General features: G+C 41.7%; 1 protein-coding gene across 2 annotated transcripts; it reads left to right on the top strand.

The window, feature by feature from the left end:
- Positions 1-2: 2 nt before the first annotated feature.
- On the top strand, positions 3-15693 carry washc4 (WASH complex subunit 4). 2 transcript variants are annotated; one of them, XM_030054070.1, is made up of 33 exons: positions 3-155; positions 1462-1601; positions 2122-2175; positions 2309-2374; positions 2800-2845; positions 2975-3042; positions 3159-3241; positions 3628-3670; positions 3786-3889; positions 4606-4726; positions 4900-5023; positions 5110-5237; positions 5340-5500; positions 5613-5739; positions 6119-6244; positions 6459-6566; positions 6699-6845; positions 6956-7035; positions 7584-7689; positions 8026-8142; positions 8377-8545; positions 8938-9092; positions 9219-9293; positions 9407-9511; positions 9611-9745; positions 10488-10596; positions 10951-11017; positions 11261-11347; positions 11737-11884; positions 12055-12151; positions 12308-12504; positions 14126-14222; positions 14365-15693. In XM_030054070.1, exons 1-33 carry the CDS (start codon positions 95-97, stop codon positions 14424-14426), a joined length of 3513 nt encoding a protein of 1170 aa, XP_029909930.1. In that variant the 5' UTR covers positions 3-94; the 3' UTR covers positions 14427-15693. The 2 variants fall into 2 exon arrangements, with proteins under 2 accessions (XP_029909930.1, XP_029909929.1); XM_030054069.1 differs by having other exon boundaries at positions 14362-15693.
- The last annotated feature ends 86 nt before the right edge of the window (positions 15694-15779 follow it).

The following is a 15779-nucleotide window of genomic DNA, read 5'->3' as shown; positions in this document are numbered from 1 at the left end:
ACCGTTTCGAGGTCATGAGACGAATCATGGGACCGTGTAGCTTCAGATTTTCCCAGGCGTAGCACAAAGTGTTTGGGTCACCTTTCGGTCCAGTATGGCTGTGGAAACCATTGCACCTGACTGGGAATTTGACCGTTTCGACGACGGCTCGCAGAGTAAGCCTCGCCGCACACCGACACGTAGACCCAGCCGGAGTTAGCTAGCCTCCTGTGCTAGCCTGTCAGACCAGGGACGCTTGTTTTGCCTTTTCCGGGCTCCGTCTATTTGCTGGAGTAGGAATCCACATCTCAGTGTTTCTACTCTCTGTAAACACATGCTGGTTAAATCTCTATCGTGTCATGATTTAAAACATACCCAAGCTGACAGGGCAAGCGGTCCGGGCTCGTTTTAATGCACCGTTAAGCGTTAAAGCCCGTTTTTGTTAGCCAAGCAGCAAAGTTACTTCCTCAGCTGTGACAGAGGCTTTTTTAAAATAACACACTACAACATAGATAGTGGTAAATACATGTATAGATGCTGTTACCGGTCATAAACACGTTTTAAACAGTGAATGCATGCCAAAAATGCTCACCTCCAACTGAATTCACTTAAATAAATAACGTTATCTTGTGTTTATAATGTGTTTATCAGTGTTTCTTCACTGTTTACACACCATTTATGGCCATTGAGGTTTTATTTGTACGTCACATTTCGTTACATGTAAGCTCAATGTGCTTTACTAGTCATAATCATGAGGTAACTTAATGTAGTGTAAGACTATAAGCATGAGTAAAATGCAGAAACTGAATCAGTGATGCATATCAGCTGTATCAGAAGCAGTGTTACCATATGCCACGTTATAAATGCTGAAATGCAGCTCATTAAGTAGGAGATAAACCAGCAAACTACCTTAGGGTTGTAATCCACATGTTAGATTATACCAGGGCTGTTGTCCTGTCACTGACCTTTGACCTCTGATCCACTTTCCAACAGATTTACAGCTATAATTATCTTCTTTTTAGCGTGGCAAAACTCACCCCTAACCCTCCTGTTATGACCCCATTTGATGTTTAAAGTCTCAAAATACGTGATTAACATAAAATTAATATGATTATGTTCAATTTAGTGGACACGTGCACTCATCAGGGTGTCTTTTGTTGCCAGTTTGACCTCTAGGCTGTTTTAGCTCGATAAAAGAAATGAGAAATATCAACATTTTACATTTATATTAGTTATAGTTGTTTTGAATGACACTGAGGAACTATAACATGCCTTTTATAATCATGAAAAAACCTTTCCTCTGCTTTTGGGCCCTCATCTTACCTTAGATAACCACACCTGTAGTAGCAGTTTGTTATAATCATTTTCTGGAGGTTTACATTTCTGGAGTCAGTTTGATCCCCATTGGTGAGAAATGTTGGTAAATATGAAGGTTACAGAAGGAGGGTTAACCAAAAAGAAAAAACACTTTCCATCCTGCAGAAATCCACACCGAGGTTCAGCTGAAGAACTATGAGAAGTTTCTGGAAGGCTACACGTCTCAGCTTAGGGGCATCGAGGAGGCACTGGACGACTCCATCGGAGACGTCTGGGATTTCACTCTTGATCCTATTGCTCTGAAGGTGAGCTGCCATGAAAGGAAAGAGGAACACATCACTGACTTCATCGGAAAGATCGCAGTTGTGTCTTTGCCTCAAACACTGAAAGCCATGCGCTCATACTTTTTATTTACTCTGTTTTCCCGTGATGACACGTTAATGCCATTTGTTCTTCAGAGATCTCAAATTATTTATGTCACCAGCTCAAAATGTCAGATGTCATTTTCCCGAGATAATGTGATAATTTTCTCAAGATCTCAAGATAATGAAACTTTATTTTCCTGAGATAATGATAATTAACTTGAGAAAAGAGTGAATATTTTCTCGAGAGAATGAATTAAAGGTGATAGGTGGGCCTCTTGTTTCTTGGTTTGAGATAATGACATAAATAACTGGAGATCTGGAGAAAACACATTACATGAAGTCATTATCACGAGAGAGAAAAAATAAACAAAATGTATGCATGCATGGCCTCTTAGGGCTTCCGTACTCAAACTCTGAGTTCAGCCTCGTGTGATTTCCTTCCTGCCTCGTTCTCTTTCAGCTCCTCCCGTACGAACAGTCGTCCCTGCTGGAACTAATTAAAACAGACAACAAGGTTAGTTCAAACTTCCACCTGAACTTCATTAGTGTTGTGCATCTTTTTAATTACTGAGGTGCCGTTAATGTGCTGGCAATTGAAGTGATTCTCATATTGATAGTTGTATTTTTTTTTTGTATGGTGTCTGCAGGTCCTGAACAAAGTCATCACAGTGTTTGCTGCCGTCTGTAGTGAGGTGAAGAAGCTCAAGTATGAGGTAAGCACGAGTTTATTTGTTCGTTGTTGTACATCATATCTGCCTGATCTTGCTTAATCAGTACGCCGTTGTAGAGGCAAGTTCTGCTTCTTTTGTGGTAAAAACATGTGAGGAAAGATTCATTAGGGCATTAACGGTTAAATAAATCCACATTTCAATTTGTATTGTGGTTTTTGGTTCACAATTTCAGTCATTTTTTTCTCATGCATAGATTTGGGATATCAATATGAAATCAAGAAATATTCTTTCAAAAGCAAAAGTCGACTTAGACTATTGAAACTTTCAGTATCTTCATGAGTTCATCAGCTCGGTGTGTGGTTAGATGGCTCTCATACAGCACGTGTGTGTGTGTAACACTGCACGTTGTCTGGTGTAGTGTGTATTGGACATTAACTGATGTTTTACATCCATCTCTCCTCTTTTAGGCAGAAACAAAATTTTACAACGGCTTGTTGTACTACGGAGAGGGAGGTAACGTCACTGTAATCATTTATCCTGGGTTTGCCTTTGGTGTAACATTTTGCTTCTTGATGAACTAATTAAACTCTACATACGTGTGTGTGTGTGTGTGTGTGTGTGTGTGTGTGTGTTACCTATCAGTGTCGGACACCAGTGTTGTGGAGGGAGAGTCCCAGATTCAGATGGGCAGATTTATCTCCTTCCTTCAGGTAAGCTATAAATAATGGTTGTGCTAGGTTTTTTTTTTTTATTATTTATTAATTAATTCATTAATTTGTGCAGGAATTGTTGTGTGACGTCTCTCTTTGTGCTGTCTTTTTGATAGGAGCTGTCCTGTTTTGTGTCGCGATGTTTCGAGGTGGTGGTCAACATCATCCACCAGCTGGCTGCCCTCTACAACAGCAACAAGTGAGATCTAGATTTAGTTTGTTGTGTCACAGATGAAAAAAAAAAAAATGTGCCAGCAGCAGGAAGCGTATACAGATCGTCCATAGCCTCCTTTCATCACTACATCATGACATGTATCGTTATCGGGATATGAGATTTAGGGCATTATCATGAAGCCGTAATTGTGCATGAAAATTAACATTCACAATGGAGTGGCTTATACACGCATTCCGGGAAGAGGCTTGTGTGCATCTTACATGCAGACAGGAACAGATTTGTTATTGTAGCTACAGTAGCGTTTTTTTTTTTTTTGTTGTTGTTTTGTTTTTTTGACTGACTGACTGCTCGGTTACAAGAAAAAAAAAACATCAGTGACACTTCTGACAGTTCTCCTTTCATTATTTTAGGGGTGCAACGAAAATCATAGAGTCATCAGGAGTCCATTTCCAGGTAAATTGTCGTGATCAGAAGAGGAGTTTTTTGTTTTGGGTTTATTTTTTTTTTATTTTTTTTAGTCAGTTCTATAAATACTTCTGACTGTGTTTGTTTTGCTCTCCGTCTGCAGGTCGTGTACGAGCACCTTGGTGAGCTGCTAGTGGTGCTGCTCACTCTGGATGAAATCATGGAAAATCACGGCACACTGAAAGACCACTGGAAGATGTACAAAAGGTAAACTCACACACACAAACGTGTGTGTTGTCATGCACATCAACCCGAATAATATTGATAAGGGAATGTGACAATGATGCATTGATGCAGAATCAGTGCCTTTATGAATCAGCTGCATCAATTGGCTAAAAAAAAATAAACCTCTGCTCCAGGTTTATATGTTTATCTGCTTATCTATATCTGTATCTTCCACCTGGATCAATAAGACTTGCTTTGACTCATCAATCCCTAAATCCCTAAAATCCCTAACAAGAGACCGAACGTTTTGTTGACCAAACAGAACACGATGCACTGAGCTCTTCTGTCAATGCTGTTGTAATGCTGAAGTAATCCTGTTGTTTATCTCTTTATTTATATTTCTTCCACTGTGTTTCAAAAGGATAGTTTTACATTTGCTTATTTAATGAATGTAAAATTTGGGCAAAAGTACTAAATCAAATAGTTGACTCAAATCGTGGTTTACAAACTTAAATAAAATTAAATTGCCCCCACCAGAGAAAATGCCTACTTCTTCAATTGGATCTCCATCTAATCAAAGTTGTAATAAAATGAATAAGTGTCGACTAAAAAGGTTTTTCGTAGTTCTTCAAGAGTGCAGTTGTTTATCTTCTTACTGATTTTAATGCTGCTAGACAGACATATCAGACATGAGCGGCTTGGTCCCTCTCCAGTGTTTTGGCATCACTGAGTTTCCTGTAACTACCTTCATGCTGCAGGTTACTGAAATCTGTGCATCATAACCCCGGGAAGTTTGCCATTCCTGAAGAGAAGCTGAAGCCTTTTGAGAAGCTCCTGCTCAAACTGGAGGGGCAGCTGTTGGACGGCATGATACTGCAGGTAACGTCTTTCCTTCCATCACTTCATTATCAGCTTGTCGTGTTTGAAATTTATGCCAGTGTTTTTAGTACTGCGGTCATACACAAGGCGTTGGGCAGTACAGGCCTTTTTAATACTTGATGTGTGACTGAAAGCTTTCTGTCTCTGTCCTCTGATGTCTGACTGTGTGACAGGCTTGTGTGGAGCAGAGGTTTGATGATCCCGGGGAGGGAGTAGCTGTCGCCAAAAACAGTGCCTTCGCCGAGGAGTTCGCCTTCAACATCCGCACCATATTCACTAATCTCGAGTCCAAGATTGGTCAGTTTCTCGCTCTTCTTTAAAGATTAATTGGTTAATTTGGTTGCTCTTTTTTTTAAACATCCACATGTCTGTTTGTGTTTCAGGTGAACCTTCAGAGATCGACCAGAGGGACAAATATGCTGGTGTGTGTGGTCTCTTTGTGCTTCACTTCCACATCTTCAGGACTGTGGACAAGAAACTGTACAGAGCGCTACTAGATGTTTGTAAAAAGGTAAATAAAAATATATAAATAAATAAATAAAATGTCATATTACCTCACCTCTTTTTTTTGGAAAGTCTTCACTCCTGTGTGATTGTGTCTCTTTCCTTGCAGGTCCCAGCTGTGACTCTGACTGCCAACATCATCTGGTTTCCCGACACGTTCCTCGTGGCGAAGGTCCCGGCTGCAGCCAAACTGATGGATAAGAAGAGTCTACAAAGCATCAAAGCACAGAGAGATACCTACCTGCAGCAGAAAGCACAGACGCTAACCAAGTCAGTCGGTCATAAATCATGTCAGGATTATTTTGTTTAATGCGGTTATGTCACACAGCATAAACAAAAATAGGCGGTTTATTACTAACTGGTAATATCCTGTTGTCCTCAGGGATGTCCAGTCCTACTACGTGTTCGTGACATCGTGGATGATGAAGATGGAGGCCATCTTATCCAAAGAGCAGAGAAGTGACAAGTTGTCAGAAGATCTCAGCAGCAGGTGTAATGTCTTTGTTCAGGTAAATATCCTTTAAATTACAGCCACTTGATGTATAAAACTGCATTGGAACTGGACGGTTTTAGTGTGTCTTTGATTGCAGCGTACTTGTCCAAAAACTGGATTGTCAGGATACGTTGGAGAACAAGGGATTAGAGATGGAAACTGTAAAATTATAACCAACATAAATATCATAGATATGCATTTTAGTGACTGCCTTAAATGAAATTCAGATAAATCTTATATAAACACAATCCACACGAGAGGCATGCTGCTGCTCAGTGTTTGTGCAATAATCTCGCCCAGCTCTATGTGAACCCTATTTAACTTACAGGAGAGCTGAACATTTGCGTTATAATTTTTTACGTCACAGCACCGTGTGTGTTCTCTGTCTCTCACAGGGCATCCTGTACGCCTACAGCATCAGCACCATCATCAAGACCACCATGAACATGTACATGTCGATGCAGCGGCCCATGACTAAGACCTCTGTCAAAGCCCTCTGTCGACTGGTGGAGCTGCTCAAGGTGTGTGTGTCTGTGTGTGTCTGTGTGTGTCTGTGTGTGTCTGTGCTTGGTTTTCGTGCATCTTTACCCCTCTTATCCGTGGAGCAGTGTCTGTCTTTGTGATTGTGACAATAAGGTTGTTTACAAGAACCAAAGTCCAGTGAATCGTGGTGAATCCTGCATATGAAACTCAGACCGGCTCAATAGGTGTCATGTGCTGTCTCTCTGCCCTCAGGCTGTGGAGCACACATTCCACAGGCGCTCCATGGTTGTGGCCGACTCGGTTTCTCACATCACACAGCAGCTGCAGTCGCAGGCCCTCAACACCATCGGCACAGCCAAGGTAAACACACTTGCACGCAAAAAATAAATAGCCTGGAAAGGACGAATAATGAATCACAATGTGTGCAGACACATTAGTAAGAGCTTGTGATACATAAGTAAAATGTTGTCTTATTTTTTTTTTATCTTGCAGAAAAGAGTGATCTCTGACAAGAAGTACAGCGAGCAGCGGCTGGACGTGCTGTCATCTTTGGTGATGGCAGAAAACGCGCTGAATGGCCCCAGCACAAAGGAGCGCTGCCTGGTCGTGTGCCTGGCTCTGAGTGTCGGCACTCAGATGGTATGTGACAAAACTTCAGAGCAAAACGTGAAATTGTTCCATTTGTCTCGTCTGCCTTTTTCTAGTGCCCTTTTCACTTGACCTTGAATCGATCTGTTTCTAACTTGTAGAAAACATTCAAAGACGAGGAGCTGCTGGCACTACAGCTTGTGCTGAAGAAGTTGGACCTGATTAGTGAGCTGAGAGAGAGGTGAGGGACTTTAAAACTATTTTTGCAGGTTGTATTCAGTGCCTGTAACAAGGAATATCTGTCTGGTGCAGTGTTCAGTATTAACTTTTTGAAAGGCTAGAATATTATTAGTATAAACTGTATTTTCCACAGAAAACTATCACTCTACCCACTTTCAGCGCCGTCTGAAAATTAGAAGTTTTTGATTAATGAAGTACAACAGAAGTTAAATTAGAGAGCATTTTGAAGCATACCACCTGCAATATGCATATGTGAATACACACACACAAACAGCTGAATTTCAAAGGTTTCACATGTTGAGATTAGTCAAGTTGAGATTAGTAATAATAGTTGTTAATGTGTAGAGACATTTATTTTATTTGATGCAATCACCTCATATTCAGAGGGAGTGTATCCAAACGTTTGTACTGATAAAATCCCAAAGAGATATTAACGAGTGTGATGGGTGACTGCATCAAGTCTATACACACTTTTAAATAGTTTAAAATTGGTTTTGAGATACTTGGAGATGATTTATTCACATGTATGCACCTTTTTTCCATCCTCAGGGTCAAGCTTCAGTGTGACTGCAGTTTCCTGTACTGGCACAGAGCTGTGTTCCCTATTTACTTGGATGATGTGTATGACAACGCCGTGGACGCTGCAAGGTTACATGTAAGAGACATGATTACACACACACACACACACACACACACACACTCTTTTTCCCTGAGCAGTAAGTTCAAGGATATGCAGCCTTCCAGGTTTTGGGTTTCATCCATATGTGTTAATCCCACCATTTATCTCTAAATAATTCATTTCTTGGCTATTTGTTTGGGGGGGATTTTATTTTGGTGTCCAGTTCCAACTTCTGTAAATTGTCTGTCTCTTTATTGTCTCTTTATTTTACTTTGTTCCTCACTCGCTCCTGTTCTTTTTTTCCTCATGCGTTGATTGGCTCTGCCTGATGCTGTACCTTCCCTGGACGGTGCCTGTGATTGGCTGGAGCAGTACATGTTCAGTGCACTGAGAGACAGCGTGCCCACGATGCTGCACGCCAAACACATGGAGTCGTGTGACCAGCTGCTGGAGAGCTACGACAAAGAGATCATGGATGTGTTCAACGAGGTGAGGAGCAGCTAAAATTAACCGTGAAGAGAATCCTCGTCAAATCAAAGGATAGACTAATGGAGCAGAAAGAGGAAAAAGCAGAAAATGTAATATGATAAATCAGTTTTAGAGATTTCGTGTACATGCATGATGAACGAGAAGTCATGCGGCACCTCTCCTCCTTGTTTCCCCAATGCATTTGCAGACTAAATTTTCTTTTTTCTGTTGCTTTCTGTCACCTGACTCTCACAGCACCTGCTGGATAAACTGTGTAAGGAGATCGAGAAGGACCTGCGCCTCTCCGTTCACACACACCTGAAGCTGGACGACAGGAACCCCTTCAAGGTTGGCATGAAGGACCTGGCCCATTTCTTCTCCCTCAAACCCATCCGATTCTTCAACCGCTTCATACACATCAAAGGTACCTAATGGCTTGTGTTGGTCTTAGTAAACCCATATGTGCATGTCATGTACATTGTTACTGCTGTATTGTGAATTGATGATGATGTCTAAATCTTACATTAGATCGCACAGAAAGTGGATCTGCGTTATAGAAGCCAGGTCACAGAGTCATAAGAAATTAAAAAATAAGGCTAATAGTTGAATTGTCCACAATGAAATTATGAGAACATCTCATCATTTTTTATTTTACAGTAACTCTGCACTCTCCTTAGCACTTTCAGGAGTTGCACCGCTGTGTTATGTCGCCACCTGCTGGAAAATACACAGTGCAGAGTGTGTTTCAGATATAATTTTTGTATCTTTCTTGTTGTGTGTGTGTGTGTGTGTGTGTGTGTGTGTGTGTTTTTGCAGCCTATGTGACTCACTACCTGGATAAGACCTTTTACAACCTGACCACAGTGGCTCTGCACGACTGGGCCACCTACAGTGAGATGAGGAACTTGGCCACACAGCGCTACGGACTCATGATGACAGAGGCACATCTGCCCAGCCAGACCCTGGAGCAGGTGTGTGTGTGTGTGTGTGTGTGTGTGTGTGTGTTTACAGCTCACATATTTATAATAACACTGGAGTATAAAGAAGCTTAAATGATGAATTGTAGATTAACCGTAAACTCTGTGTGTTCTCGTCAGGGTTTGGATGTTTTGGAGATCATGAGGAACATTCACGTCTTTGTCTCACGCTACCTCTACAACCTCAACAACCAGGCAAGACGTCCAGTCTCCTCAATCGCCCTCTTCTCTACCTTGAACCAAGCAATATTGTTTAATGCTCGTGCTCTGTGCAAGTTACACTGATGTTTTTTTCTGCTTTGCAACAGATCTTTATAGAGAAAGCAAGCAACAACAAGCACTTGAACACCATCAACATCCGTCACATCGCCAACTCCATCCGGACGCACGGCACAGGCATTATGAACACCACGGTGAGCTGATGGTGTTTTTCTGCGTGTGCAAGTTCCCATATCAAAACTCTTCTTTATGTCACCCGTTTTATGTCTCTTTGACCCTGTCTCCCTCATCAGGTGAATTTCACCTACCAGTTCCTGCGCAAAAAGTTCTACATCTTCAGCCAGTTCATGTACGACGAGCACATCAAGTCCAGGCTCATTAAAGACATCCGTTTCTTCAGAGAGACAAAAGACCAGACCGATCAGAAGGTGGGAAAGCGCTCTCTGCCAATCCACATTCATTCATTTTATCACATCAGTGATGCAAGTAACACAGGGTGAAACGGAGAGTCCATGAATACCAAAATTTAAAAAATGGATTGTTATGGTCCTAGGTACTATTTGGCTGCATCAAATTATAAATGCACAGCTGTGAATATAAAACAGTTTGAAAAAAAGTATGTACCAAGCATTATTATTATTGTTGTTATTATTGGCCACTCACCAGTCCACCAGCAGCAGGACTATATTGCTTTGTAGTAGAACAGCAATTTTTATATCTATATTCACAATGAAAGTTGTATTAAACATTTGCTTTTTTTAAATACACTGATGTAACATCACCGTTTTAGAAAGCAATTCGCCAGATATTGTCTTGAAGTGATGTCAGATGTTAGATTGTGAAACCTCAGCGATTGAAGTGTAACTGCCAGCAGGTTATTGCTTTTCTGAAATGAGATGTAATGAAAAAAAAAAAACCTAAATGTTATGACAATAATAATTACTACTATTGCTCTGCCAAAAAAATATAGCTCTTCAGCAGCGGCTGCTTAGGGACATGTTGGAGTTTTCTGTTATTAGTTTATCTTGTATTTTGCATCAGCTCTCAGTGTGACATAGCAGATCAGGAGTGTTTGGTACAGAAATGTTGTTTTATCATGCCGGCAGCCGCAGCCTCTGAGCTTCCCGGCCTCCTGGTGTTAAGCTGTGGTTGTTCATGTCTCTGGTGTAGTACCCGTTTGAGCGAGCGGAGAAGTTTAACCGTGGCATCAGGAAGCTTGGCCTCACCCCTGATGGACAGAGCTACCTGGACCAGTTCAGACAACTCATCAGCCAGATTGGTGGGGAAAACATATCGATACACATTTTTTTTGTTAAGAGTATAGTCTAGAAAAAGATGTAAGAATGAAACACACAATCCACACTTCAAAAAAGGTGTCAGATGTGGGAATAACGCAGCAGTAGAGTCCACATGCTCAGCAATGTGCTCTTATTGTGTAAGTGTTACTGGAAAAAAAAGGGAAAAAGTAGATTTGTTACCAAGTGTATGACTTCATGCATTCATATTTTATTCATTTCACAGAGTCAGAATGTCTCCTTCATGGTTTTGGTTGTTGTTAATCTGTTCTTGTATTGAAATCTTAAATTCTCCTATAGGCTGTCAGTAACACAACTTTATTCTGTTGTCCTTGCAGGAAACGCCATGGGCTACGTCCGGATGATCCGCTCTGGAGGGCTGCACTGCTGCAGCAGCGCCATCAGGTAAAGGACACAGCCGTCACCGTGCATTTTCCATGACAAGGGATTATATTCCCCATGTCAGACTGTCAGCTCTGGTATGCTGTGTGGTGGATTAGATTTTCAAGTTATATATATTTTTGGGCAGCAGTGTGATGAGGGTTAAATGTCATGGATTGGATTGCTCACCATCCGTTGAGATTATCTGTATCGGTTAATGAAATCCTCCTAACTGTAGAAAGTGTCACCTGTATGTGTCGCCTCCAGGTTTGTCCCTGACCTGGAGGATATTGTCAACTTTGAGGAGCTGGTGAAGGAGGAGGGGCTGTCAGAGGAGACTCAGAAAGCTGCCAGGTAAGACTGTGCTACCCCACCAAGTCTGTAAACCCGACATTTTTCCTTTTCCAAAATATGATGTCAGATGTTCCCCAGCTTTCATGTCCTATTTTGGTGTTTCCTGTAGATTTTGGGGTGTATTTTTAGTTAGAGACCCATGTTTGCTGCTGGTTTTCTTCCTGCATCAGTTTCAGTAGGTGCTTTTATTTAGGAGTGACTCTTATTTTGATATTTGTTTCATGATATATGAAGTATTATGCTGTATTTGCAGTAGTTATTGTGTAAGCATTTTGATTGGATGATGCAATTTCAGGGTTTTCACATTTGTCTAGCTGTAGGACCCATAACTGATAGGTTATGCTGAGTTTGCTGAGTCCAGCTGGAACGTTTCCTTGTGTCTTTCCAAGTGTCCTAGATTCGGTTTTGGGAGATTTGACAAGCAACTCCGCTGAGGGAACAGAGTACTTCAAGATGCTGGTGGGAGTGTTTGCGCCCGAGTTTCGCAGCGCCAAGAATATGCACTTGAGGAACTTCTACATGATCGTACCCCCTCTGGTCAGTTTCATGCTTTTTCATTTGCCTCCGGTCTCCTGCTCTCTGTGGTCTTTTCCCTTAACATGTGATTGTGTTTGCCTACATCATCTGCAGTGGTTCACCTTTTCCCCGACTCTTCTTCACCGTCTAACTCTTTCCGTTCTTTAAAATCTACAAACCTCTTCCCTCAGACGGTGAATTTTGTGGAACATTCCATCAGCTGTAAGGAAAAACTCAACAAGAAGAACAAAGGCGGAGCAGCTTTCACAGACGACGGCTTTGCTATGGGTGAGAGGAAAGCGGAGACAAATTAAAAACTTAAATAGTGTCCAGTTTGTACAGCGTCCACTCAGTCCACCACACCCGAACTTACCCTCTGTCTCCCTGTCCTGTCTCTTCTCCGTCCACCACCTCTACATCTCCTCCTGATGTCCCGTCTCTCAGGTGTGGCGTACATTCTGAAGCTGCTGGACCAGTATCTGGAGTTCGACTCCCTGCACTGGTTCCAGGCCGTCAGAGAAAAGTACATGAAGGAGATGAACGCCGTGGTGAAGGAGCAGAACGTCCAGTCCACCAGCCAGGACGAGAAGCTGCTGCAAACCATGAACCTCACTCAGAAGAGACTGGACATCTACCTCCAGGTATGCAGGGCTACAAACGGAGACTTTTTTGTGTCTGTATCCATCCATTATTTTAACAGCCCAGGTGTCCTTTTCCTCAGCGACGTTTGGAGATGTAGTCCCCCCAGTATTTCCTGGGTCTGCCTTGAGGTTTTCTCACAGAGGCTCCAATGTGTGTTTTGAATTTGATAGGGGATGTATTTATAAGCAGTGTGGTGAGGCTTTCCTCATTTTGGTTTTTAAAAAAAAGCAAAAAACTTTTGAACCATTTTGCTATTTTATTCAGACAGAATCACCTGGTTCAGTTTGACAGGTGGAGCTTTAAACTTTGGCGTGACACAAAGTGTATTTAACAAGACTGAAATGATGCATTAATCGTGTCCTCCCTGTCCTCCCTGTACATGAAGCACATGAAGCCCTACTTCACCCTCTGCCCCGTGTGTAAATTTGACAGCTCCCTTTATAACATGCTTCACAACATGACAAACTACATCACCAATTAATCACCAGTATTTTATTTTGAAGAGCATTTCATTGAAGCAAAACAGAAAATTCAAACATGCAGTGGAGACGGGCTGCTGACTGGATAAGAGTGTGCACCACGTGTTAAGGCTGAGTTCTGAATATGGTGTCGTGGGTTCAAATCCACCCTCAGGCCATTTGCTGTATGTCAGCTCCTCTCTCTCGTCTGCCCTTCCTGTCTCTCTCGACTGTGACTGTCGAATAAAGCAGAAATGACAAAATGTAACCTTGAAAAAAATGCATATGCATGGTGCACTACCATTCAACAACCTGATCATGGTGTGTGGCTTGAATTGACTGCACAACATCTGTTTTACCAGCAGATGTCACCAGTACTTGTAGTGAACGAAGCTTCGAGTAATGAACCAGTTCTCTGTACAAGGTTACAAAAAGCATTTAAAGCTTCATAGAGCCTGTTACACCCTCACTAGTTGGTGTCTTTCCAGTCATCTGTCCTCCCAGGTCCTTCCAGGTCTCTGGGAGACTGCCTGAGCTGCTACTTTGTGGAGAAAACTGATTTCCACCTCTTGTACCCGTTGTCTCATTCCTTCAGTCTTTTTCTACCCAGAGCTTGTCACCTTTTGAGCACGGTCATAATAAAGACTGGATCAAGAGTAAGAGGAGACGGACATGGGCACTCATGCAGACAGGAATAAAGTCTCTGGTAGTGAAAACTACAGCGTACCAGGTGCTCAATGGAAGACAGGAAAAACAGTAGAAACAATAGCATACTTAGTGTGTATGACTAATGAAAATGCAGCTTCTGTCCCTTACCAAGGTGCTTGTAAAACAAATCTAGTAAATAGAGAGCTTCCGTTTGTAGTTCAGCGCACTTTACCACCAAATTTAGACACCATGCCCGTGTCACTGGTCAGTCTTAGAGTCCCTTTTACACTGAATAAAACCCTGTCGTGTTGCTTCTGTTGCCAAGATCTGCCATGTTTCCACTGCTCTGCCCCGCTATTCGTCCAACAGGTATCGTCGTGGTGTGGAGGTCACAGGTCTGACTCCAGGCCCTGATCTCCTGCTCTGGGAAACCCTCTCTGAGTCAACACATCAGTAACTGTGGTGGCTGTAAAATCATGTTTGACTCTAAATTGTTGTTGTCTTTGCGCTGCAGGAGTTCGAGCTGCTCCACTTCTCCTTAAGCAGCGCCCGGATCTTCTTCAGAGCAGACAAGACAGCGGCCGAGGAGACTCAGGAGAAGAAAGATAAAGGTACAGCACCTGCCGAACTTTCACGATGATTACAGGCGTCTTTTATTATGCACAGCTCTGAACTCGCTCACCCTGATGTTAAGACTCTGTAGATTATTTTTTCTTACAAGTAACTTTTTATATTAATTTTCTTCTCTAGATGAAGCGACCAAAGCAGGAGGTTCCTCAGACAGCTCCACCCCGACTGAAGCTGCCTCCAAGTGAAGCTCACTGTGGGACCACGGGGTCAGTGTCCACGTTTGTGGCGGCACTGAGAGTCAAAGACAGGGGATCGCACCGGGAAAGACCACTGTGAAAGACAGAGGAGTGAAGAGACGTGTTACCTGCCGTGGAACATCTGTCAAGACTTACAATCTGGATCTGTAGACAAATCTGGATAATGACCACACATTACAAAGAGGAATGTTATTTTTTTTGGAAGGCTGTTCCATTTGGTTTGTCGTGTTATAGAGCAATCTTTATAACAAAGAGAATGTGAACTGAAAGCACTATTGCTAAAAAAAAAAAAAAAAAGAGTTAATCTTCACTCTGCTCCCTTCTCGAGAAATAAAACTGTAACATCCCATGGCTGTCTTCTAATAAAAATCAGCTGTTTGAATTTGTAGCATTTAGATTAACAATGCATTCGGTTTTAAAGTCAAGTGGCACAGAGTGTAAAGCAGGAATCAATCGACCACGTAGACGGAGCGTGATATAGCTTTTTGAAATAATTTTTACACTAAGTCTTAATAGACTGGATTATTTTTCTACAATAGAGCCTTCAGCTACGTGTCTGTTCTCCAGTGATCGGGGGAATAAATCACTGATCAATTTGTATTTGTGCTTGACATTTTACTCTCATAATAATGCTGGCTGTTGACTTTTTTTTTTTTTTTTTTTTTTTGCAAAGCTCTTGCTACATGTTTGCCAATGTCCAGTGTTGTAATCACCATAACAACATGATTGTTCATTATCTTTTATGGCAGCTCTGCTGTTGAAAGTAAAGCAAACTTTCAATGACTTGTTGAATGTTTTCAAAGTGCATAATCATGTTTATGTTTGAGTGCCATATTTGCGTACTTAAAAGTTCAGGGTGTGCTAACAAATTTGTTTTGTTTTTGTTTTTCATCCATTGCCATTTTATACCTTCTAGGAATTAATCTTAAGGTGTATGTGCCTTTTTGAGCTGTTGATCTTTGTGCATTTTGTTTAATTAGCCTAATGAATTCATGAGAAATAACCAATCTCAGCAGGAGCTTCTTGATCCTGAGTGTTGCACAGTACTTAACAAAGGATTACATATTTCTCTGTAACATAGGTGTTTAGAGATGTTATAATACATTTTCATTACATTTCCTTTTTTTGTATGTCAGCGTGGTACATGTGGTAACAGGAATGTTATTCATTTTATTATCTGTTGCCTGAAAAAAAAAAAAAAAGCTCTGTAAAGTCTTACGAAAAGTCTAATAAAACAAGCACTTTCAATGTAAAACTGACTGACTCAAAATTATCAGTGAAGTCACCTGGTGGAGTTTCTGGTTGGAGTGAAAACCTGCAGCCTCTCGACCCTCCGAGGCG

The sequence above is a fragment of the Myripristis murdjan genome, chromosome 6, assembly GCF_902150065.1.
Source record: "Myripristis murdjan chromosome 6, fMyrMur1.1, whole genome shotgun sequence".
Taxonomy (NCBI): domain Eukaryota; kingdom Metazoa; phylum Chordata; class Actinopteri; order Holocentriformes; family Holocentridae; genus Myripristis; species Myripristis murdjan.
This window is presented reverse-complemented; position numbering and strand designations above follow the sequence as displayed.